The sequence below is a fragment of the Miscanthus floridulus genome, chromosome 14 (genome assembly GCF_019320115.1).
Source record: "Miscanthus floridulus cultivar M001 chromosome 14, ASM1932011v1, whole genome shotgun sequence".
In the NCBI taxonomy this organism is placed as follows: domain Eukaryota; kingdom Viridiplantae; phylum Streptophyta; class Magnoliopsida; order Poales; family Poaceae; genus Miscanthus; species Miscanthus floridulus.
The window spans coordinates 27,602,887-27,625,112 of NC_089593.1; the positions used below are offsets into that span (position 1 = coordinate 27,602,887).

General features: G+C 49.8%; 2 protein-coding genes and 1 pseudogene across 3 annotated transcripts; 1 reads left to right on the forward strand and 2 right to left on the reverse strand.

Moving 5' to 3' along the window:
- Nucleotides 1-657: 657 nt before the first annotated feature.
- LOC136505420 (transcription factor WRKY45-2-like) lies at nucleotides 658-2,432 on the forward strand. Its single transcript, XM_066500575.1, has 3 exons — nucleotides 658-1,169; nucleotides 1,268-1,375; nucleotides 1,539-2,432. The coding sequence occupies exons 1-3, from the start codon at nucleotides 901-903 to the stop codon at nucleotides 2,095-2,097; spliced, it is 936 nt and encodes a 311-aa protein (XP_066356672.1). The 5' UTR covers nucleotides 658-900; the 3' UTR covers nucleotides 2,098-2,432.
- A 1,551-nt stretch (nucleotides 2,433-3,983) lies between these two features.
- LOC136505335 (MDIS1-interacting receptor like kinase 1-like) lies at nucleotides 3,984-7,793 on the reverse strand. 2 transcript variants are annotated; one of them, XM_066500484.1, is made up of 3 exons: nucleotides 5,722-7,793; nucleotides 4,852-5,604; nucleotides 3,984-4,491 (listed from the first exon to the last, which is right to left on the reverse strand). In XM_066500484.1, the coding sequence occupies exons 1-3, from the start codon at nucleotides 7,589-7,591 to the stop codon at nucleotides 4,115-4,117; spliced, it is 3,000 nt and encodes a 999-aa protein (XP_066356581.1). In that variant the 5' UTR covers nucleotides 7,592-7,793; the 3' UTR covers nucleotides 3,984-4,114. The 2 variants fall into 2 exon arrangements, with proteins under 2 accessions (XP_066356581.1, XP_066356580.1); XM_066500483.1 differs by having other exon boundaries at nucleotides 4,852-7,793.
- A 4-nt stretch (nucleotides 7,794-7,797) lies between these two features.
- On the reverse strand, nucleotides 7,798-9,077 carry LOC136503249 (leucine-rich repeat receptor-like tyrosine-protein kinase PXC3; annotated as a pseudogene).
- Between the last annotated feature and the right edge of the window lie 13,149 nt (nucleotides 9,078-22,226).

Genomic DNA, 22,226 nt, shown 5'->3' on the forward strand with positions numbered 1-22,226 from the left:
GTGGTTCTACAATGTGGTACGGCTAAAGATGCAATTATTATTGAGACCCAACCTAGCTATCTCAATCTCCTGAAGCTGCACAAATGGAGGCGCCGTCGATTGGGCATCTCGGGCGTGTTGGACTAGACCCCCAAATCGAGATAAGCGGTACAGATCCTACCTTGGCCTTCCCATGGTGAAGGAAGGTTTCAGCAAGCTTCGTTCCCCGCGGTCGGATTAGAGATCACAGGTACGGTCGCCATCATCAACAAGCTTTCCCGCGGCCGGGTGACACGTCCGCCACCAAGGACGGTGGTGCCGGAATCGGCGCTGCTGGAGTGAAGGACGCCGGTCGCGGGAACGGGAGAGAATAGTGCACTGGCATCCCTCCCTTCCCTACACCAATAGGAGAGCCTGTACTGTACGCCGCCTAGTACTTGGTTCCATCCTAGCCGCACGCAGTCGCGCATCACCATGGTGACGTCGCGTCCGAGACGTCACCTGCGTGTCGTCGTCCATGTCCCCGTCCCCGTCTCCGTCCCCACTCGCTCCCCTCTCCTTCCACGATGCTTCCCCCCTCGCCGAGAGCCAGCAGGCTGGCTGGCGCGGCACATGCCCACCCGCCTAAGAAAAGCTTAAATTTCACCGGGCCCGCCGCGTAGAAAACCAACCACGGCTTGCGCTCCTCCGTGGACGCCATCCACCGTGGACTCGCGCGGCTCTCCCCCCTCTGCATCCATAAATGCCGGCACCTGCCTCGACCCTCGAAGGGTTTTCTTGCTTCCTTGCTGGTTGCTGCCGCCCTTGCTGCCCCCGGATCGAAGGAGTGCGCGCGCGAGTGAGTCACTGAGTGAGCTGTGTCCCGTCCCTGTGGACTGTGGTGGCCGTGATCTTCTTCTTCCCTCTTGCTGGGGCTTGGCCATGGCGGCGCCGTACGCGCGGGTGATGGAGGACATGGTGAAGGGCCGGGAGTACGCAACGCAGCTGAAGGCGCTGCTCCGGGACTCGCCCGAGGCCGGCCGCCTCCTGGACCGGATCCTCCACGCCATGTCCCGCACCATCGACACGGCCGCCGCCGCCGAGGAGGAGGCGTCCGAGGTGCAGAGCGACGTCACCTGCGCCGGCACTGCCGGCGGCAAGCGGAAGGCCGCTGCTGGTGGAGCGGACAAGAGGGCCGCCTGTCGGAAGAGGTGAGCCCGAGGGCTTCTTGATCTAAAAATAGTAGTTGATTTAAACCACTGCCGGATGTATGCTGATGAATTTTGCGGCGTATATATGTGTGTTACAGAGCCCGTCAATCATCATCGGTTGTGACGAAGAACGCCAATGATTTGGAGGATGGACACGCATGGCGCAAGTACGGACAGAAGGAGATACAAAACTCCAAGTACCCAAAGTACGTTTCTACCCTTCAATCGACCAATCATTGTTGATTACTCAATCAGTCATTCAGTCGTAGTAAAAGTGCTGCTAGTACACAACCAAATATGCCAACCAACCATATGATCCTTTCTTGGGCGAATTCCTGATTTCTGTCCATGGCTTGATGCTCGGTGCAGGGCCTACTTCCGGTGCACGCACAAGTACGACCAGCAGTGCGTGGCGCTGCGCCAGGTGCAGCGCCGCGACGACGACCTGGACGTCTACACGGTCACCTACATCGGCGTCCACACCTGCCGGGACCCGGCCACCACCATCGCGCCGCTCGTCGTGCACGCGACCGGCGGCGTCGCCGATGACCTCCACCACGCGGGGTCCCGCCTCATCAGCTTCGCGGCCAACGCCAGCGCGGCCACGACCAGCACTACCACAACCACCACCGGACACAAGGACGCCGCCGCGATGCTGGCGGGGCCCCTGAAGCTGGAGGCCGGCGGCGAGCAGGAGGAGGTGCTGAGCAGCCTTACCCCGGCGGGGAGCTCCGCGGCCGCGGAGGCCATGCGGAACGCCGCGGCGACGACGCCCGGCGGGCCAGACCAGGGGGACGTGACGTCTGTCCTGCAGCAGTTCTACGGCGGTGACATCGCGGACATGGCGCGCTTCAGTTATGATGATGACACGTTCGATCTGGACGACATCGTGGCTTTCGGATTCGATCACGGACATGCTGGGTACTGAACTGATCGAGCTGTGTATTGGAGATGGTGGTGGACAGATTGATGGATCGACGCGTATATACTATGGGAAAAATAATGGCTGCGCGGATCGCAACGGCGAGGGCATGTTTGGAACGCATGAATTACCCACGAATTTCTTTCACATAAATCAGTTCAATTTCATAGGAAAAACGCAGGTCCCTGGTTCCAAACAGGCCGCTAGTTTAGTTTGTACAGTAGTTGTTATCTACTAGTACTCCGTAAGATTATGCTGCGGGTCCTGTAGATTATGTTAAGAGTTCATTGTTAGCTAGGAGCAGAACTGAAGAAGCTTAACTTGTTACGCCTTGTGCTTCAGTTGTTTAGCTGTCAACAGAGGACGCTCCTCAATGTCGTGCCCTGTTCTTCCACTATGCGAATACGCGCGCACTGAGCTGGATCAGGTGAGTCGCATAACAGCATTTTAATTGGTGTCGCAATCGACAGGACAGGGAGTACAGGACGTATCATCTGTCTACACTACAGCTACAGTTAACGGATAAGCACGAAAGGCATTTCCCCCTTTCTTCAAGGTCGCAAAATCAAATCTTACAATCTTGGAAAAAATTCCGTGCATGCAAACTTAGGCCATAGCCACCCCTAGATTTATATTTTTTCTTCATAAAAATACACTAATTCATAGTTAATTTGATTCATGCATCATTAGTGGGCCCCCTAATTCATTGATGGCCCCCTTAGGATGGTGTTCAAGCTCCGCCACTGGTGTTAGAGAGATGTGTCAATTGGGCTGATGAAGAGTGAGATTCAATTAAGTAGCTAATAAATAAGTGCTAGTTGCAATTGCATTACAAATCGAAGTGTAATTAAGGAGTTGTTTTTGTTTAGGTGAAAGCACACGGGTGACTAAAGAATTAAGAACAAAACAAAACAAAAAGTGTGTAGAGACTAGAGACATGCGTGGGAAGGCGAGAAAAGAGGGATATAAGCAGTGACAGTTCTCGTTGCACGCGGGTACAAAATAGTCACTCACTATATAAACATGCTAGCTTTTTTTTTTCTTTGAGAGAGAACTCCACACTCTTTATCTATGGAGTTGATCATATGAGTTAAAGCTAACAGGCGATTCTAACAGTCTGTCTCAAAAGAAAACATACTTCTGGCTAAGTTGTGAGCATCAACATTAGATTTTCTACTCTCATGAGCAAAATCTACAAAAAGAAAATCTAGTGCCCTAGCCTTTATCTCTTTTACAACTTGGCCATACGAACACATTCATGCTCTTCTAACACTTCTTATGACATTGGCGCTGTTGGAAGCCAACTGAAAGGACCTCAGCGGAAGATCAAAGGCCAAAGTTAAACCCTCCCTGCAAGCAATAACCTCGGCTATTTCAGCATCAGTGAGCCCATCGATGACTACCCCTTACGCACCCAGGAAGTTGCCAGCCTGGTCTCTTGCTAACATATAGTATGGCCCGACTATATTTTTAGGCCCGACAAGAGATAAATGAAGCCGGTATGCACCAAAATAATCACGAAAAAATAGAACCGCTCCATCCTTCAAATTAAACATAACTAAACGTCAGAACCATCCAATTCCTAGACCTTGGGATGTGAACGTTCCATTCTATCTTTCTCTCCAACCAAACACACCTAAAACCAATCGTGACAGGCAGAGCCACAGTCCGTCTGGTCCACTGTCAGCCACATGACAATGAACTAGTTGGTTTAGTACTACTTAATATTACTGTATTTAAGTTTAAGAAACTTCCGGTTTCTAGAACCTAGGAATCGTTTCAGTTTGGTCTTTTGTTTCGCACCCACCATCTCAATAAAAATCTCAGTTCTTCAAGACAATTCATGGAAGCAAAGGGCAAAAAAACACATGATTGTTTCCATTGTTGGGGAATTAAACCTTGGGCTTCTTGTACAACGGAGGTCAATCTATGGAGATTTTGCTCCAAAGCAAATTGGCAACAAATTAAATGCAAAGGTTCGAAAATGAAAGGAAAGTGAATGCAAATATATAAAGAGGGCTCGCTATGGGAGCAAGAATGGAGCTGCTTCTAACTCCATGCTACACTCCATTCTGCTTTTCCGGAGTGTCCGCTCACTGCACTTGAGCAGAATCTGCAGCACGTCCTTCATAGTTGGCCGCGGCGATGGCAAGATGCCGGTGCATTCGACGCCTAGCCTGAACGCGGTCTCAATCTCGTTAGGGTACCCTGCATATCTGATGCTCTTGTCTATGACATTGAGGATGCTCGCCCCTGATTGGTAATGGTGGTGAGCCCATTCTGCAAGACAACCAAGCTCACCACCATCATTAGCCTTCTTGCTTGTTGTGAGCTCCAAGAGCACGACCCCAAAGCTATATACATCCACCTTCTCGTTCACCTTCCTAGTGTAAGCATACTCTGCAGACAAACATGAAAAAAAATATATATATTGCATAAGGTCCAGCCATACTAGAACTTATGATACAGACAGTAGCTACAAGCCTATTACTCCAGTTACTCTACAGACAGGGGCAAAATGAGAGTGTAATCTGCCGAAATAAAGGGCGTACCCAGTGCAGAGAGCTCCCGCTCTGTGCGGGGTCTGGGGAAGGGTGTCAGTGGCAAGCCTTACCCTCGCTTGTGCAATGCGAGGAGACCGCGACTCGAACCCGGGACCTTCCGGTCACAGGCGGTAAGACTCTACCGCTTGCACCAGGCCCGCCAAATGATCCGGCCAAATGAATCTGCCGAAATAACCCAAAAAAACCAGAACCTTACCAGGAGCCATGTAGCCAAATGATCCGGCCACCGCAGACATCGTATTGGGCTCCCCTGCCCTGACCAACATTCTAGACACCCCAAAGTCTGCGATCTTAGCCCGGAACTCCGAGTCCAGCAGGATATTGCTCGTCTTGATGTCTCGGTGAACGATGGGTGGTGAGCACTCGTGGTGCATGTAGCACAGGCCCTGCGCAGCCCCAACAGCCACTAAGAGCCTTGTTGGCCAGTCCAACGGCACACGCTGCACAGGCCATGCCATCGCCAAAGAATTCCCTGCACGGAGGACGTAGTTGCCATGGAGCCATTTGTCCAGGCTGCCGTTGTCCATGTAGTCATACACAAGGAGTTTGGAATCTGCGCTAGAGAGGCAGCACAGCAGCTTGATAATGTTGTTGTGCCGGATGTTGCATAGGATGCGAGCCTCGGATTCAAACTCACGCTCCAGCTTCTCGTCCAGGGACCCAAAGCTTCGTATTTGCTTCACAGCCACCACCCCAGTTCTGCTGTTGTACCGGTTGGTGTATGTGACGCGGTACACATGCCCTGAGCCACCACTGCCAACGAGGTTCTCCTCTGTTAGTCCCTGAGGTATGTCGGCAACCTCGAAGTTCAGAGCTTGGAAAGGAGTGATTCGCCAGTCATCCCGCTTTTCTTTCATGTACTCAAGTGTAGCGGTGTTGGTGCTGTTCATACTTATGAAGGTGCCATTAATGATTTGAGAAACACCCTCCCCAGCAGGTATCCTTTCACCTTCAACACGATATATTCCCTTTGATAAGATCATAACAATAGCAGCAGGCGCACATAATCCAAAAATAGCGCCACAAATAGTGAAGATGATGACAAAATTGTGCCTCTTTTTCTTACCAGTAGTAGGAGTGTCATTATTGTTTCCTGTACCATTTACAAGATCAGGATTCCCGACAATATCAATGTCCACATTTTGATTTTGGCGGAATTTAGGAACAGATCCAGAAAGATCATTATAAGAAAGCTCCAGCAGTGTCAGGCTTTGCAGGGTCCCTAGTGAAGATGGGACATCACCAGACAGGTTGTTGTGTGAAAGATCAAGAATCTCTAATTCACTTAAAGAGTTGATGTTTGAAGGAATAGGCCCGTTAAGATGGTTATGACTAAGATTAAGAAGAGATGTAGTCACAGTGGTTGGCATGGTTGGAATGGTACCAGTCAGAGCATTATCACCCAGATTGAGCTCGATTAGATACTTCGATGAACTGATTGAGATCGGAATATGCCCACTGATATTGTTGCCCTGCAAATACAAGTTTGAAAGCTTTGCCAGCTCGAAAATTCCGCTTGGTATCCCTCCACTGAGTGAATTCTGACTAAGATTCAATGTGCTCAGGATTTTCAAATCGGAAAATGTACTTGGAATAGGTCCGATGAGGCTGTTATTTTGAAGCTTCAGAACTACCAGTTTGTCAAGTTCACCGATAGGAGAGGGCACTGAACCCTGCAAACGATTTGATGCTAAATTCAACAGTGACAAGCTATTGCATTTGCCAAACTCTGAAGGTATATTTCCTGTCAACTGATTACCATCCAACTCAAGATAAGTCATGCCCATTGTATCACAAATTGACTCAGGGATGTTCTCACCAAGCTTGTTTCCACCAAGCCTCAAGCGGTAGAGGCTTTGCGATAAATTGCGGGGAATAGCCCCATTAAGCATGTTGTTGGTAAGATCAACAGTCTGCAACCATTGATGCGAGAGGAAATCAAAGGGGATCGTGCCATTCAGATTGTTGTAACTCAGATCCAACATCCTTACATGCTTGGTAATCCAGCTGGCGATTGGACCAGTAAAATTATTCTGGTTGGCTGCAAACCTAGCCAGCGTTGTCACATTTGAGAGGCTCGCTGGTATTTCCCCAATCAGTTTATTGCCTGAAAGAAGCAAAGTCTCGAGCTTGGGGAGACTCATGAACTTATCTGGGACAACACCAGTCAGAGCATTCTGGCTGAGATCTAGGAGAGTGAGATTTTCATATCTAAACAAACCCAGAGGAATTGAACCACTCAGTTGATTACCACACAATACCAACTCCAGCAAAGGGCCGACCATACTGGTAGGAACCTCACCATTCAAGTTATTGGTACTAGCGTTGAAGCTCCTTAATTTGGGAAAATCACCCAAGTCTGCACTCAGATTTCTGCTGGCAAAGGAATTGAAGGACAAGTCAAGAACTTCCAGCTGGGGGAAGTGGGATAAATCACTGAGCGAATTAGCCAACTGATTGGTGCTCAGATTAAGTGACTGCAACCCTTCTTTCATGGAGCAAGAAGAATTGGCGAAGAACTGGGCGGACAAATTTGTGAACGAATTTCGGGAGAGGTCAAGGGACTGCAAGGTGTCAAGCCGGCAAAGGTGGGCAAAGATGGAGGAGTCGGATAAGCCATAGTTGGTCAAGGCGATGCTAGTGATGACCGAGGAAGAACTGGAATTTATGCAACTGATTCCTTTCCAGTTGCATAGATTCTCTGCAGTGTTCCACCTGGTGTTGCCGGATTCAGAGTTAACCAGACTCGCAATATCATTCATGATGGACTTTTGCGTGTCGTTCAGTGGAGACGATTGCGTGGTGGTGGTGGCGGTGGCGGCGGTGGCCGGTGGCACATCAAGAAAGGAGAAGACGAACAAGAACGGCAGCAGCAGCCGTAGGAGGAAGAAGCCATCGCTGGCACAGGGACCATACCTCCTCTCCACCATGGCCATCCCCCCAGTTGTTGGCCTCCCGCTTGATTAACCGCCTCGCCTCTTTCCCTCCTCCTCAATCCCAGCTGACCTCCACCAGCTCGAGTAGCAGGGGAAGGAAGGAAGAAAAAGACGAGATCTTTTTTCCCCTCTAGGATTTTGAGTGCTGGGTGTGCTCGCCCATGGCTTCCTCCATGGGTTTTGTTGGGAATGAGAAGTGTTGTGCTTCAGAGAGGGAGACCCCAAGTCTGCTCACGATTTTGTTGAGGCGTTTCTGGTGGTGCCCCTTCTCGTGGGTTTGGGTTCGGTCCAGCGTTGACTGACCGATGACATACAACACCGCCTACTGCTGTTTTTTTTTGAAGCTTCAAAACTACCAGTTTGTCAAGATTCCCTATGGAATCAGGCACTGAACCATTCAAACTATTTGATGCCAGATTCAACAACGACAAGCTCTTGCATTTGCCAAGCTCTGAAGGTATATTTCCTGTCAACTGATTATCATCCAGCTCAAGAGAAGTCATGTCCATGGTATCACAAATTGACTCTGGGATGTTCTCACCAAGCTGGTTTCCACCAAGCCTCAAGCGGTAGAGGCTTTGAGATAAATTGCGGGGAATAGCCCCATTAAGCAGGTAGCTGGTAAGATCAACAGTCTGCAACCCTTGATGCGAGAGGAAATCAAAGGGGATCGTCCCACTCAGATTGTTGTAACTCAGATCCAACATCCTTACATGTTGGTAATCCAGCTGGCGACTGGACTAGACAAACTGCTCTGGTTGGCTGCAAACCTAGTCAGCGTTGTCACATTCGACAGACTCGCTGGTATTTCCCCAATCAGTTCATTGCCTGAAAGGAGCAAAGTCTCCAGCTTGGAGAGACTCATGAACTTATCTGGGTCAACACCAGTTAGATAATTCTGGCTGAGATCTAGCAGAGTAAGATTTTCATATTTAAACAAACCTGGAGGAATTAAACCACTCAGTTGATTACTAGACAATACCAACTCTGCTAAAGAGCCAACCATACTGGTAGGAACATCACCATTCAAGTTATTGGTACTAGCGTTGAAGCTATTTAATTTGTGAAAAGAACCCAAGTCTGCACTCAGATTTCTACTGGGAAAGGAATTGAAGGACAAATAAAGAACTTCTAGCTAGGGGAAGCCGGATAAATCACTGAGAGAATTAGCCAAACGATTGGTGCTTAGATTAAGTGACTGCAACCCTTCCTTCATGGAGCAAGAAGAAGAGGCGAAGAACTGGGCGGACAAATTTGTGAATGAATTTCGGGAAAGATCAAGATTCCGCAAGGTGTCAAGATGGCAAAGGGGGGCAAAGATGGAGGAGTTGGATAGGCCATAGTTGGACAAGATGATGCTAGTGATGGCCGAGAAAGAACTGGAATTTGTGCAACTGATTCCTTCCCAGTTGCATGGATTCTGGTCATAAGTGTTCCACCTGGTGTTGGCGGATTCAGAGTTCACCAGACTCGCAATATCCCGCATGATATCTCCTTGTGTTGTGTTTATTGGAAGGGGCTGTGTGGCAGTGGTGGCGGCGGCCAGTGGCACATCAAGAAAGGAGAACAAGAACAAGACTGGCAGCAGCAGCAGCAGCCAAAGGAAGAAGCCATGGTTAGCACAGATCGTTTGTTGAGGCGTTTCTGGTGGTGCCCCTTCTCTTGGGTTTGGGTTGGGTCCAGCGTTGACTGACCGATGACGTACAACACCGCCTACTGTTGTGTGATACCTAGAGAATATGTGGTCGCTCAACACAAGCTGGTGGTGGCTGACTTCAGCTTTCTGGTGCAAGCTTGTGGGAACAAACAAGCTAGGGTTGCTAGAACGAAGTGGTGGAAATTAGAAGGGGAGGCATCAAAGGTCTTTAAGGAAAAGGTCATTGAAGAGGGCCCTTGGAATGATGAAGGCGATGCAAACAGCATGTGGGAGAAGATGGCAACATGCGTTCGGAAGGTTGCTTCAGAGGTGCTTGGAGTGACCAAAGGGAACGGATGCGACTCGAAAGACACTTGGTGGTGGAATAAAGATGTTCAAAAGGCTATCAAGGAAAAGAAGGAGTGCTATAAGCGCTTGTATCAAGACAGGTGTGCAAACAACATAGAGAAGTACAAGGTAGCAAAGAAGACTGCAAAACGAGCGGTGAGTGAGGCAAATGGGCGGGCCTATGAGGACCTTTACCGACGTTTGAGTACGAATGAAGGAGAGAAGGACATTTATAGGATGGCTAGGGCTCGCGATAGGAAGACAAGGGACTTCAACCAAGCCAAGTGCATAAATGATGAGAGGGAGCAGCTCTTGGTGAAGGAGGATGAGATCAGACATAGATGGCAAGAGTATTTTGATAAATTGTTCAATGATGAGAACGAGAACACCACCGTTCAGCTGGACGACTCGTTTGATGACACTAACAGGCGCTTTGTGCAGAGGATTCAAGAATCGGAGATCAGAGAAGCCTTGAGAAGGATGAAAGGGGGCAAAGCGATGGGCCCTGATGGTATCCCAATCAAGGTGTGGAGATGTCTCGGGGATATAGCTATAGTATGACTAACCAAAATGTTCAACAATATCTTTCGATCGAACAAGATGCCTGAGGAGTGGAGAAGAAGCATATTGGTACCAATCTACAAGAACAAGGAAGATATCCAAATTTGTACTAATTATCGGAGAATTAAGTTGATGAGCCACGCTATGAAGTTATGGGAGAGAGTCATCGAGCAGCGCCTGCGAGGAACGATGCAGATATCAACAAACCAATTTGGTTTTATGCCCAGAAGGTCAACCACAGAAGCAATATTCTTAATAAGACAGGTTATGGAGTGGTTTAGAGAGCAGAAGAAGGACCTCCACTTGGTTTTCATTGACTTAGAGAAGCCTTATGACAAGATACCAAGAAATATTATGTGGTGGTCTTTGGACAAACATAAAGTCCCATCAAAGTACGTGACCCTCATCAAGGACATGTACAACAATGTAGTGACTAGTGTTCAAACAAACGATGGTAACACAGATTATTTTTCGATTAAAATTGGACTTCATCAAGGGTCAGCCTTAAGCCCGTATCTCTTTGCCTTGGCAATGGATGAGGTTACCAGAAACATACAAGGGGATATCCCTTGGTGTATGTTGTTCGCTGATGATGTAGTGTTAGTGGACGAAAGCCAGATGGGAGTAAATATGAAACTAGAGTTACGGCGGCAGACCCTTGAGTCTAAAGGTTTTAGATTAAGCAGAACTAAAACCGAATACATGAGATGCGACTTTGGCGGAGTTGTACATGAGGAGGGAGATGTGAGTTTGGAAAGTCAAGTAGTGCCTAAGAAGGATACCTTTTGGTATCTGGGATCGATGCTACAGAGGGATGGAGATATTGATGCGGACGTTAGCCATAGAATCAAAGCAGGGTGGATCAAGTGCCAACAAGTTTCTGGCATTCTCTGTGACAAGAGGGTACCACAAAAGCTAAAAGACAAGTTCTATAAAATGGCGATTAGACCGGCTATGTTATATGGAGCAGAATGTTGGCCTACAAAGATTAGACATGTTCAACAACTGAGTGTTGCAGAAATGCGTATGTTGCGATGGATTTGCGGTCACACAAGAATGGACCGAGTTCGAAACGATAATATACGTGATCGCCTAGAGGTAGTACCAATTGAAGAAAATCTTGTTCAACATCGGTTGAGGTGGTTGGCCATGTCCAAAGGAGACCTCCAGATGCACCAGTGCATTGTGGAGTCCTAAGCCAAGCTAATAATATGAGGAGAGGTAGAGGAAGACCAAAATTGACATGGGGGAGGCAATAAAAAGATATTTGAAAGCTTGGGATATACCTAGAGATCTATGTTTGAATAGGAGTACTTAAAAAGCAGCTATTGAAGTGCCTGAACCATGACTTGGGGCTTTTGGTGGGTTTCAACTCTAGCCTACCCCAACTTACTTGGGACTGAAAGGCTATGTTGTTGTTGTTGTTGTTGTAGATATTTTTTCTCCCTCTCTAGGATTTTGAGTTCTGGGAGTGCTCGCCCATGGCTTCCTTGGGTTTTGTCGGGAAATGTGATTCAGATACACCCAAGGCTACTGTGAAGTGAATTCTTGTAATTTTGTTGATGTTTCTCTAGTGCCCCTTCCCGGGGGTTAAGGTTGGATACACATTGACTGATTGGCGTACAACACCATTTACTCTTGTGTGAGGGAGATCCAAAGCTGTTGGAGCTGAGAAACGTGAGCAAAGGCTGGACCATGGGGCCAGCACAGAATGGTATTTGAGAAGCTGGCAGGGTTGTAGAATGGTCCCTCGTTTCCTATTCTCGTGTTTTGCAAGCCAATGCTGTCTCATTCTTTAGTTGTGTCAGGAATTTTGCTGAAATATTTGCAAGAGAAACTTCCAAATTCTGCTAAAATTATATCCCTAACTAAGCTCCACCAGTGGCTCTAAGGTTGTGATGATAAAAGCCTGCAGCTTTGAAGGTTTAGAGAGTGGCTTTAAACTTGCCATGCTAAACAAAAACAAGATTAGTGCATGAGGTTGCCATCTGATTGGCTCTTTAATGTATGTACTGCATAGTCTGTTTCTTGTGCGTGTGAGAATGACCCAACTCAAAGCTAGAGTAGTGGATTCTTATACTCACCTCGTCTTCTCTTGAGCTTTGACCATTAATTTAGCTACATCTTACATCTTCTTAGCCAGTGGTTTAAAATTCCTCAAAATACCTGTGATGGTTCTCACTTCTCAGTCAAAGTTAGAAACATTAATTTTCTTGGTTGATATTTTCCTTTGTCCCATCACTTGGGTCTGCGCCGGGTTCAGCATTGACTGATTGGACTAACGAGTAACGTACGGCACATCTATTCCTAGTTGACAGACTAGTGACACAAACTGAAGCTACACCAAAAGTTTCAGGCAATGAATTGTATAGCACAGGACGATTGGGATCATGGCATTGGCATTTTCTTACCTGACGCGGTGCAGGCAGGTAGCGACGGCGAGCGCGCACCGCACGGCACCGTGACAAACACGGCGGAGTGGAACTTCACCTTCCCGGTCTGGTTCGCTGCCAGAAGTCCAGAACATCTAGTATGCTTGGACGGGAACGGGACCAGGCAGCGGCGCCGGGACGGCGAGCGCGGCTCCTGATTTACCCAGAGCCGGAATGGGGATCGATCCCGCCGGATCTACTGCGCTTCGGGCAGGCGCCGGCGCCCAGGAACTGGGCGGGTGGGCGGCGAAACCCGGCCGTGATGCTTTTCTACCCATCTCGTTCGCCCCTTGCGGCGCCGCCGCCGCCGCCGCCAGACACCGTGACCTCCGACTCCGAGAGAGGACTGGAGCGCGAGGATCTCCGCTCCGGCGACCGTACCAATCGTTGGCATGAAGTGAAGGGGCCAGCCCGCCGGGCCCACCGTCGCTTAAGTTTTTTTTTTATTTTTTTTTAAAGAACAGCAAAAGATTTTACGGAGTTTTATTCGAAGAAGAAAATGAAAAACAAAGTAGCCGTTTAGTGCTTTTTGACTGGAAACCAGTCTGCACACTCTGATGTTTGAGAGGTGTCTACTTTAACCCCTAAAGTATAAAATCAGGTATTAAACATATTAAAGTTTGCAAAACCGATCAATTTAGCCCCTAGGTGGTTTTGCTAGGTGGTTTTGCCACGCTGGCGCGCTCAGGTGGACTCTAATGCTGATGTGGATGATTGACGAGTGGGCCACGCCGAGCGAGCACAGCCTTGTTGGGTGGACGCGGCCCAATCCATGCCGCGCCTTGAACCCAAGCGCTACCACGTACAAGTCACCCACGACGGTGTACATGCCCCAGCAGCAGCCGCGCCGTGCCTCGCACCGTCCCGCATCTCCAGCAGCGCCATCACCTTCATGGCCCGCATGAGCAGGCCGTCGCCGAACCGACCTGTCCTTCCCCAACCCTTTGTTCCCGCGCCTCGCCACTAGCCGAGCAGTGTTGCGTTGCCTCGTTGCTGCCTGCGTCGTGTTGCGCCCATGCTGTGCCTGCATCACTCGCTCACTCTCCCTGCCTGCTCTCTCTGTTCGTCGTTTCCATGGAGGATGGCGATGGACAACACCGAGCCCTGGATCAACTCCAGTGGCCTCACGAACTAACTGCGACATAAAACGGGATTACAGAAAACTTTGCATGACCCAAAGTAAAACTTTGCATGACTCAAAAGTAAAACTTTACATGACGGCGTCCTGGTGGCCGTGGAAGTAGCAGGGGCGATGAATTTCCAAAATTCATTGACGACAGGGCACTGCTGGCTCTCGTTGTGGGTTCGTTAGCTAGGCAACTTCCATACCTACCCACTGGTGCAAGGAATTGAACTAGGAGGCTTTGAGCCGGCCGAATTTGATAGGCGAAGGGAGCTCTATTTTTGGCTCGTCTATGGCGACGGTGATGCGAAAAATGTCCACAGCAGCCTTTACCTCGGACGAAACTCAGTGAGGCTAGGCCTGAGATGTCGAGAGGCTCAAGGTGAAGCTATGGTTGTGACTAATTTGGGGATGGTGCAGTGGAGCTCATGAATTTTGGTCGGCGGCGGCTGCTGCTCTCCATGTAAGCCACGAACAGAGAGAGCAGGCAATGAGATTGAGCGAGAGATGCAAGCACAGCATGCCAACGGCACAGGCAGCCGCGGGGTAGCGCAGCACGCAACGGCAGTAGCACCGCACGGCAGCGTCACTGCTCAGCACAGCATGGGCGCAGCACGACGATGACATAGCACGACACAGGCAGCATCCGCACGACAAGGTCATGCCAACCGGAGCCGCATCCGCACGACGAGGTCACGCCCGTTGGAGCCTTGCCGGCCGTGTTGTGGCGGATACGACCCTGGATACCCACGGTAGACCACATGGGCTGCGCCCTCAGGGGCAGCCCAGCCCACAGGACGAAGCCTTGCGGGGCACGACTCTGCTCGGCGTCTCCCGCAAGACATCTGGAAGATATCATGAAGATACTATGAGATCTGTTAGGATATGTATGATCCCAAGATTCATGTAATCAGTTATTACTTTTCGGTTATCTCTCAGATCTAACCGACTTGTAACCCTGCTCCCGGACTATATAAGGAGGGCAGGGACCCCTCCAAACTCACGCAATATCATACGATAGCTAATACAAACCAATAGACCACAAGAGTAGGGTATTACGTCATACTGATGGCCTGAACCTGTCTAACTCGTGTGTCTCTGTTGCCTTCTTGTTCTTGATCTCATGCTTCTCTGCTGATCAATCTACCTTCGTGAGATACCCCTCAGAGGACTGCCGATGATATCCTGTCGACGATATTTTGTCGACAGTTGGCGCGCCAGGTAGGGGACTGCGTGTTGTTTCCTTGTCGAACAAGATGGCTTTTTTCGCAGGCTCTTCGTCCCTCCCGTAGCCCGGCCAGATCTTTATGGTTAGGTCGATCTCGTGGATCATCAACGCTGACGGAGTCGGAGAGCTCCTCGAGCCGGTGCAGATCAATTCTACGCCGATCACCCCCGCACCTGTGACTGTAGATCCAATCTCGGAACCACCTCCGAGGTCGCCTTCATCAACAACTCGCCGCCCACTTCCTCGCTACCAGAGGAGGCAAATCAACAATGATGATTTGGTCGCATCAATCGATCATGTTGGTCTGAAGCTCACCGATTGCCTCTCCATTGCCGAATCAGCTCTGCACACTCTGGCCCAGCGCCGACCACCCTCTGATCCAGATTTGCCAGAGACTGCTCAGAAAACTCCAGAAGTTGCGGCTCTGCCCTTCGGGCTCACTAACGTCGCCACCACCTTCCAAGACGCCCTAAGGGGCAAATTCACCGACCAGGTGGGAGACGTCCATCCTCTCGCAACCAGATCACCGACCAGCCTCTGCCGGCCATCAACATGCTCCATGTCGGCCGACGCTCCAGAGCGTCCCTCCAGACCATCCCAGAGGAGAATCCAGATTCTGAGTCCTAGGGCTCTACGGAGACTCTCACCAAAACCTTCACCGAGCAGCTTCCTCTCCCTCCGTTCTGTGGTGGCGTAATCTTCAACATCAGCGTCGACAGCCCCCTCGGAAAGGTGAAACCGAGGAGGAACGCGCCACTCGCGAGAACCAAAACGTCAACCGTGCACAACGCCGAGCAAACAAGATTACCCTTGTGATGGCCGAGAAGCAGCTTAACTCACAAGGAAGGCCACTCCAGCGCAACCTCGACAACGAGTTTCTCCACGTTGATGGCCACGACGTCTACAAGACTCCAAGCGCCAACCTGGCCGTGGCCGCCAACGAGCTCGCCCGGCTCCCATAGACACCAGAGGTCGCCAAGGTCGCCGTAATGCTTAAAGCATCGCATTGTCAGGTCAATGAGATCCGCCAGGAACAGAGACCTTCATACTCCACAACTTCGATTCACCGATCAGTTGCCACAAGATCCGATCGCCGCCCAAGTCGCTTCATCGACCAGCGCCGCGATGATAGGCAACCCCTCTAGGGCAGAGCTAGGGGCAACCACATTGAACATCACCGCCAACCCGACCAGGAGGTCGACCAGGACGTCCAAATGCACCTCAACAATCTTTGAGATGCATGACAACACATTGACGAATGCCACTTCAGTCGCCATGAGGACGAAGTAGGCCACCGCCAGGAGTACAAGCAAGAGTATGGTAACCCAGACTCAGCTCTCGAGCCGCTCACCGATGGTAACGCTGGAAACAACAGTGCCGACAACCCCGAGGGGCCTCCAGCATTCACAAGGGTGCTCCAAACACTTCAGTGGCCTCATAGTTTAAAAATCACTGGGGTCGAGCCCTACGAAGGAAGGATGAACCTGACACAGTGGCTACATGTTTACGCCACTGCTGTCCACACCACCGGAGGAGATACCAATGTCATGGTGAACTATCTTTCCATCATGCTCACACCAGCCACCATGAGCTAGTTTACAAAGCCTTGCCCCAAACTCCATCGGATCCTAGGAAGAGCTGAAAAAAGTCTTCACCAACAATTACATGGCTACGTGCACTCAGCCGGGCACCAAGCATGATCTGAACCGCATCAACCAAAAGCCATCCAAGCTCCTTCATAGTTACATCCGACGCTTTCCCAAGATGATGAATTCTATTCCAAACATCACGGAAGCCGAGGTCATCACCGCCTCCATCCGAGGACTCCACTACCGTGAGCTTCACTCCAAGTTTAACCGCAAGCCGCCTACCAGGATTGGCGAGATGATCACAACCACCAACCAGTACGCCGACGCCGAGGAAGCCAAGGTGCGCTTCAACGAGGATGCGGGCACTCATCGCCCAACACGCCGTTACAACGACCGCCCCGACGACCAACACCAGAACGACTGCCGCTATGACGACCATAGTTACCATCGTGACAGCAGTCGTGATCGACCTAAAGGACCCAAGTCTGGCCAAAATCACCGCCATCGGCCAGACCACATCGTCGCTGCCGTCAATGAACCTTGGGCCAAGCGCAACTACGATGAGCAATACAAGAAGATCCTCGACGGCTCATGCCCTCTCCATAAGAATGCCAAACACAAGATGAAGAACTACCTTGGTTTGGCTAAGGAGTTCTAGGATAAAAAGCTGGACGACGACGCCAATGATAGAGCCAGAGGCCACCGACCACCTAGGGGCAATGACAATGCCTTCTAGGACCACGACAAGGTGGTCGCCACCATCTTTGGGGGCCTTGCCTCCACCAAGAGCAGGAGAGAATGGAAGCTCGCCGTCACTACGGAAGACGTCGTCGCCAACCTCAGCTATCGCCCATGGTCTGGGGTCCCCATCACCTTCAGCAGGGCCGACCAGTGGGTGGACATCCCCTACATAGGGCGTTTGCCCCTTGTCCTTGATGCAACCGTCCAGAAGGTGCTTTTTAGAAAAGTTCTCGTCGATGGTGGGAGCGCTCTGAATCTCCTCTTCGCCGAAGCCCTAAAGGAGCTAGGCCTCGGGTTATCAGATCTCACACCCTCTGACTCCTCCTTTTGGGGTGTGGTACCTAGTAGGGCCTCCAAACCACTTGGAGAGATCACCCTACCAGTACAGTTTAGCACGGCAAGCAACTACCACGTTGAGCACATCAACTTTTACGTCGCTGATTTCAACACCGCCTACCACGCCATACTTGGTCGGCCAGCTCTGGCCAAGTTCATGGCTGTACCGCACTGCGCGTATCTAGTGCTGAAGATGCCTTCACCTGTAGGAGTCCTAACCCTATGGGCCAACCTCTCCATCGCCTACGTCTGCGAGATAGAGAGTCTCGTCCTCACCGAAGCTACCAACCTCTCCATCCAGATGGCTAGCATGGTCACCAAAGACAAGACGGTGCCCGCCGATGACATGGAGATCCTAGAGCTAGAGCCTCCTCGTGCCTCTGCCAAATCTAAGGAAATCAAGGAGGTTGGCCTCAGCCTCAACGACCCCTCCAAGACCATAAAGATTGGGGCTCACCTTGACTCTAAATAGGAAAGCGCGTTTGTCTCCTTCCTACGTGCCAACACCGACGTGTTTGCTTAGAAACCTACAGACATGCCGGGGGTACCATGGGAGAAGATCGAGCGCTCCTTGAATGTCTCACTGACCGCCAAACCGATCAAGCAGAAACTCCGCTGATTCGCGCCAGACAAGAAGGAGGCTATTAGGGTAGAAATAAAATGGCTCTTAGCTGTCGAATTTATAAAAGAAGTGTATCATCCTGAGTGGTTAGCAAACCCTATTCTCATTCAAAAAAAGAATAAAGAATAGAGAATGTGCGTTGATTACACTGATCTTAACAAACACTGCCCTAAAGACCCCTTTGGTTTGCCTCGGAAAGACGAGGTTGTAGACTCCATCACCGGCTATGAACTGCTCTCCTTCCTTAACTGTTACTCCGGTTATCACTAGATCTCCCTCAAGGAAGAAGACCAGATCAAGACGTCGTTCATCACGCCCTTCGGTGTGTACTGCTACACCACCATGTCCTTCAGACTCAAGAACGTCGAGGCGACTTATCAAAGGGCTATTCAGATGTGCCTTGATCAATAGATCAGCCACAACGTCGAAGCTTACATTGATGATGTGGTCGTCAAGTCCAAGACCACCGATGATCTTATCGCCGACCTCGAAGAAATGTTCGCCAACCTTAAAAGGTACCGATGGAAGCTGAACCCTTCAAAGTGTATCTTTGGAGTTCCATCCGGTATACTCCTGGGCTACATTGTCAGCGCACGAGGCATTGAGCCCAATCCTGACAAGGTCTCCACCATCACCAACATGAAATGGCCAACATGCGTCAAGGATATACAAAAGCTTACAGGCTGCATGGTTGCTTTAAGCCGCTTCATATCGCGCCTTAGCAAAAAAGGGCTACCGTTCTTCAAACTCCTCAAGGCTTTTGAGTGCTTTTCCTGGTCGGAGGAGGCAGACATAGCCTTCGAGTAGCTCAAGTTGTTCCTAACAAAGCCTCTGATCATGACAGCGCCACGGCTAGACAAAACTCTCCTAATCTACATCGCCGCTACTTCTCGTATCGTCAGCATAGCCATTGTGGTCAAACACGAGGAGACCGGGCACGCCTATAAGGTGCAACGTCCGGTATATTTCATCAGTGAGGTTCTTAACAAGCCCAAGACTCGTTATCCTCAGGTCAAGAAGCTGCTATACGCCGTCTAGATAACTTCACGCAAGCTCCGTCACTATTTCAAGTATTACAAGATTGCCGTTGTCACTGAGTTCCCTCTGGGAGACATCCTACACAACAAGGAGGCCAACGGCTGTATCATCAAGTGGGCTATCGAGCTCGGCACCTACCATCAAGTCTCAGACGCTCGCTAACTTCGTCGCTGAATGGACCGAGATCCAAGAGCCCAATGCCGCCACCTACCCCGAGCACTGGGTGATGTACTTCAACGGTGCCTTTAACATCAACGGTGCTGGGGCGAGCATTCTGTTCATTACATTGACCAAGGATAATCTCTGATACGTTCTCTGGATACACTTTTTGGCCTCCAACAACGCCACCGAATATGAAGCATGTCTTCATAAACTCCGTATAGCCGTTGAGCTCAGCGTCAAACATGTCATGGTATACGGGGACTCCACGCTGGTCATCAATCAGCTCAATAAAGACTGGTCTTGCTCCAGTGAGAAGATGGATGCGTATTGCGCCAAAATCAGGAAGCTTGAAGGAAAATTCTACGGTATCGAGTACCACCATGTGGTGCGCGATCAAAATTAGCTTGTCGACCACTTATCCAAGTTAGGTTCTTCTCGCGCCGTGATTCTACCGGGGGTCTTCATTCAAGATCTTTTGGCGCCATCCATTAAGGAAGATAAGGAAATTTAGGAAGTTCCCCCCGCCGAGCAGTTGGTACTTACGGTACCTTTGTCGACCATCGATTGGAGGGAACAGTTCATCAAGTACCTCTCCAGAGCCGAAGTACCCGCCGATAAGATTGAAACCGAACGCCTAATTCATCGAAGCAAGCATTACATGCTGGTGGATGACAACTTGATGAGGAAAGGTGCCAAGGAAGGGATACTGCAAAAATGCATCACCCAAGAAGACGGAGTGAAGCTACTTCTCGAAATTCACTCTGGTTCCTGTGGCAACCACGCGGCCTCGAGAACACTGGTCGGCAAGGCTTTCCAAGCTAGTTTTTACTGGCCCATGGGCATCTCCAATGCAGAAGATCTCATCCGACGTTGTGAAGGATGCCAATTTTTCACCAAACAAATACACGTGCTGGCACAAGAGCTGCAGACCATCCCAGCTTCCTAGCCCTTCGCATGCTGGGGATTAGATATGATTGGGCCTTTCAAGCCAACGCTAGGTGGCTTCCGGTACGTGTACGTTGCCATCGACAAGTTCTCCAAGTGGATCGAGTATAAACCGCTCATCTCGGCTACTGCAAAAAAAGCAGTCGAACTCTTTGAAGATATCATCCACAGATTCGGTCTCTCGAACAGCATCATCACCGACCTCAGAACTACATTTACTGGCCATCACTTTTGGGACTTTTGTAAAGACCGATGCATCTCCGTCAAATACGTCTCTGTTGCCCATCTTGGAGGAAACGGCCAGGTCGAACGGGCGAACGGCATGATCCTTGATGCCCTCAAAAAGAGGCTATATCAGAAAGAAGAAAAGCATTTGGGTAGGTGGCTCAAGGAGCTACCAGCTATGGTCTGGGGACTACGCACTCAAGCTAGTCGCAGCACTAATGTGTCTCCATATTTCTTGGTCTATGGATCAGAAGCCATACTACGAGTGGATATTGCCTTCCGAGCACCTAGGGTGGAAAATTATGATGAAGAGCAAGCAGCCACTATTCAGACAGAGGACATCGATAGGGCCGAGGAAGAACGCCTAATCACTTGCGTCCACATAGCCAAGTATCTAGAAGGCTTGCGGAGGTACTACAACCACAACATCAAAGGTTGTTCATTTGTTGTTGGTGACCTCGTTCTCTACAGAAAACAAAAAATAGAAGGGATGCACAAGCTCTCCTCCCCCTAGGAAGGGCCTTATGTCGTCAAAGAGGTTACCCGATCAGGGTCTTATCACCTATGTGACTTAGACAGAATCGATGTCCCCAACTCATGGCACATCGAGCACCTCATATGTTTATATCCTTGAAATGCCCCAGATATGTACTCTCCACTTTATGATAAATAAAGTTTTGGTCTCCATAACTTGTCTCCACTTTTTCTCCATTGTGGTTTAATCTTCGCTTACGGTCGCCGAGATCTATGCTACTCCATAATGAACTCCAATACGAAATCGCCATAACTGTGCCGAGCACGTTTCTCCAAATCTCCAATGTTTTTGCCGAACGAGTTTCTCCAAATCTCCAATGTTTTCGCCAAACACTTTTTCTCTAAATCGCCGAACACGTTTTCTCCAAGTCGCCGAACACGTTTTCTTCAAATCGCCGAACACGTTTTCTCCAAATCGTCGAACACATTTTCTCCAAGTCGCCGAACATCTTTTTCTCCAAATCGCCAACGTATTTCGCCAAACATGTTTCTCCAAATCGCAGAACATTTTGCTCTAAATCTCCAAGATATTTCACCGATCAGCGAGCAGCATACGTTCTTTTTTATTCTCTTCGGAGAAGACCCAGTCTTCAATCTCTCCCTACACGTGCCATGGGCTCCGTGCTCTGCGTTATGGGTGGTCGGCTGCGGTTCTTTGGTCATGACTGTTCCTCCTACACGTCCACGAGCTCCGCGCTCGACGTTATGGACTATGGGCTAGCCAAGGCCGAAAGCTCAGTAAAGAACTAATTGCTCGGATGCCACTTATACTATGTTTATCTCCAAGTTATTTCGCCAATCGTCGAGCAGCACATGTTCCGCTCTATGCTCTATGGAGAAGACCCAGTCTCCGATCTGTCCCTATACGTGCCACGGGCTCCGTGCTCTATGTTATGGGTGGTGGGCTGCGGTTCCTTGGTCACGCCTGTTCCTCCTATACGTGCACGGGCTCCACGCTCGACGTTATGGGCTATGGGCTAGCCGAGGCCATAGGGCTCAGTAACGAACTAACTGCTTGGATGCTACTTATACTACATATAATTGCATTAGGGTTATTACTACAATGATTTTTTGCCACAAATACAGTCAAGCTGCATAAACATGCACTTTATAAC

What these genes read in the sequence shown, in the direction of transcription:
- LOC136505420 (XM_066500575.1), top strand. Translation starts at nt 901, where the DNA reads ATGGCGGCGCCGTACGCGCGGGTGATGGAGGACATGGTGAAGGGCCGG. An exon ending in AGGGCCGCCTGTCGGAAGAG is followed by an intron (nt 1,170 to 1,267) that starts GTGAGCCCGAGG and finishes TGTGTGTTACAG; the next exon opens with AGCCCGTCAATCATCATCGG. An exon ending in CAAAACTCCAAGTACCCAAA is followed by an intron (nt 1,376 to 1,538) that starts GTACGTTTCTAC and finishes TGCTCGGTGCAG; the next exon opens with GGCCTACTTCCGGTGCACGC.
- LOC136505335 (XM_066500483.1), bottom strand. Translation starts at nt 7,591, where the DNA reads ATGGCCATGGTGGAGAGGAGGTATGGTCCCTGTGCCAGCGATGGCTTC. An exon ending in ATTTGGCTACATGGCTCCTG is followed by an intron (nt 4,492 to 4,851) that starts GTAAGGTTCTGG and finishes GTTTGTCTGCAG; the next exon opens with AGTATGCTTACACTAGGAAG.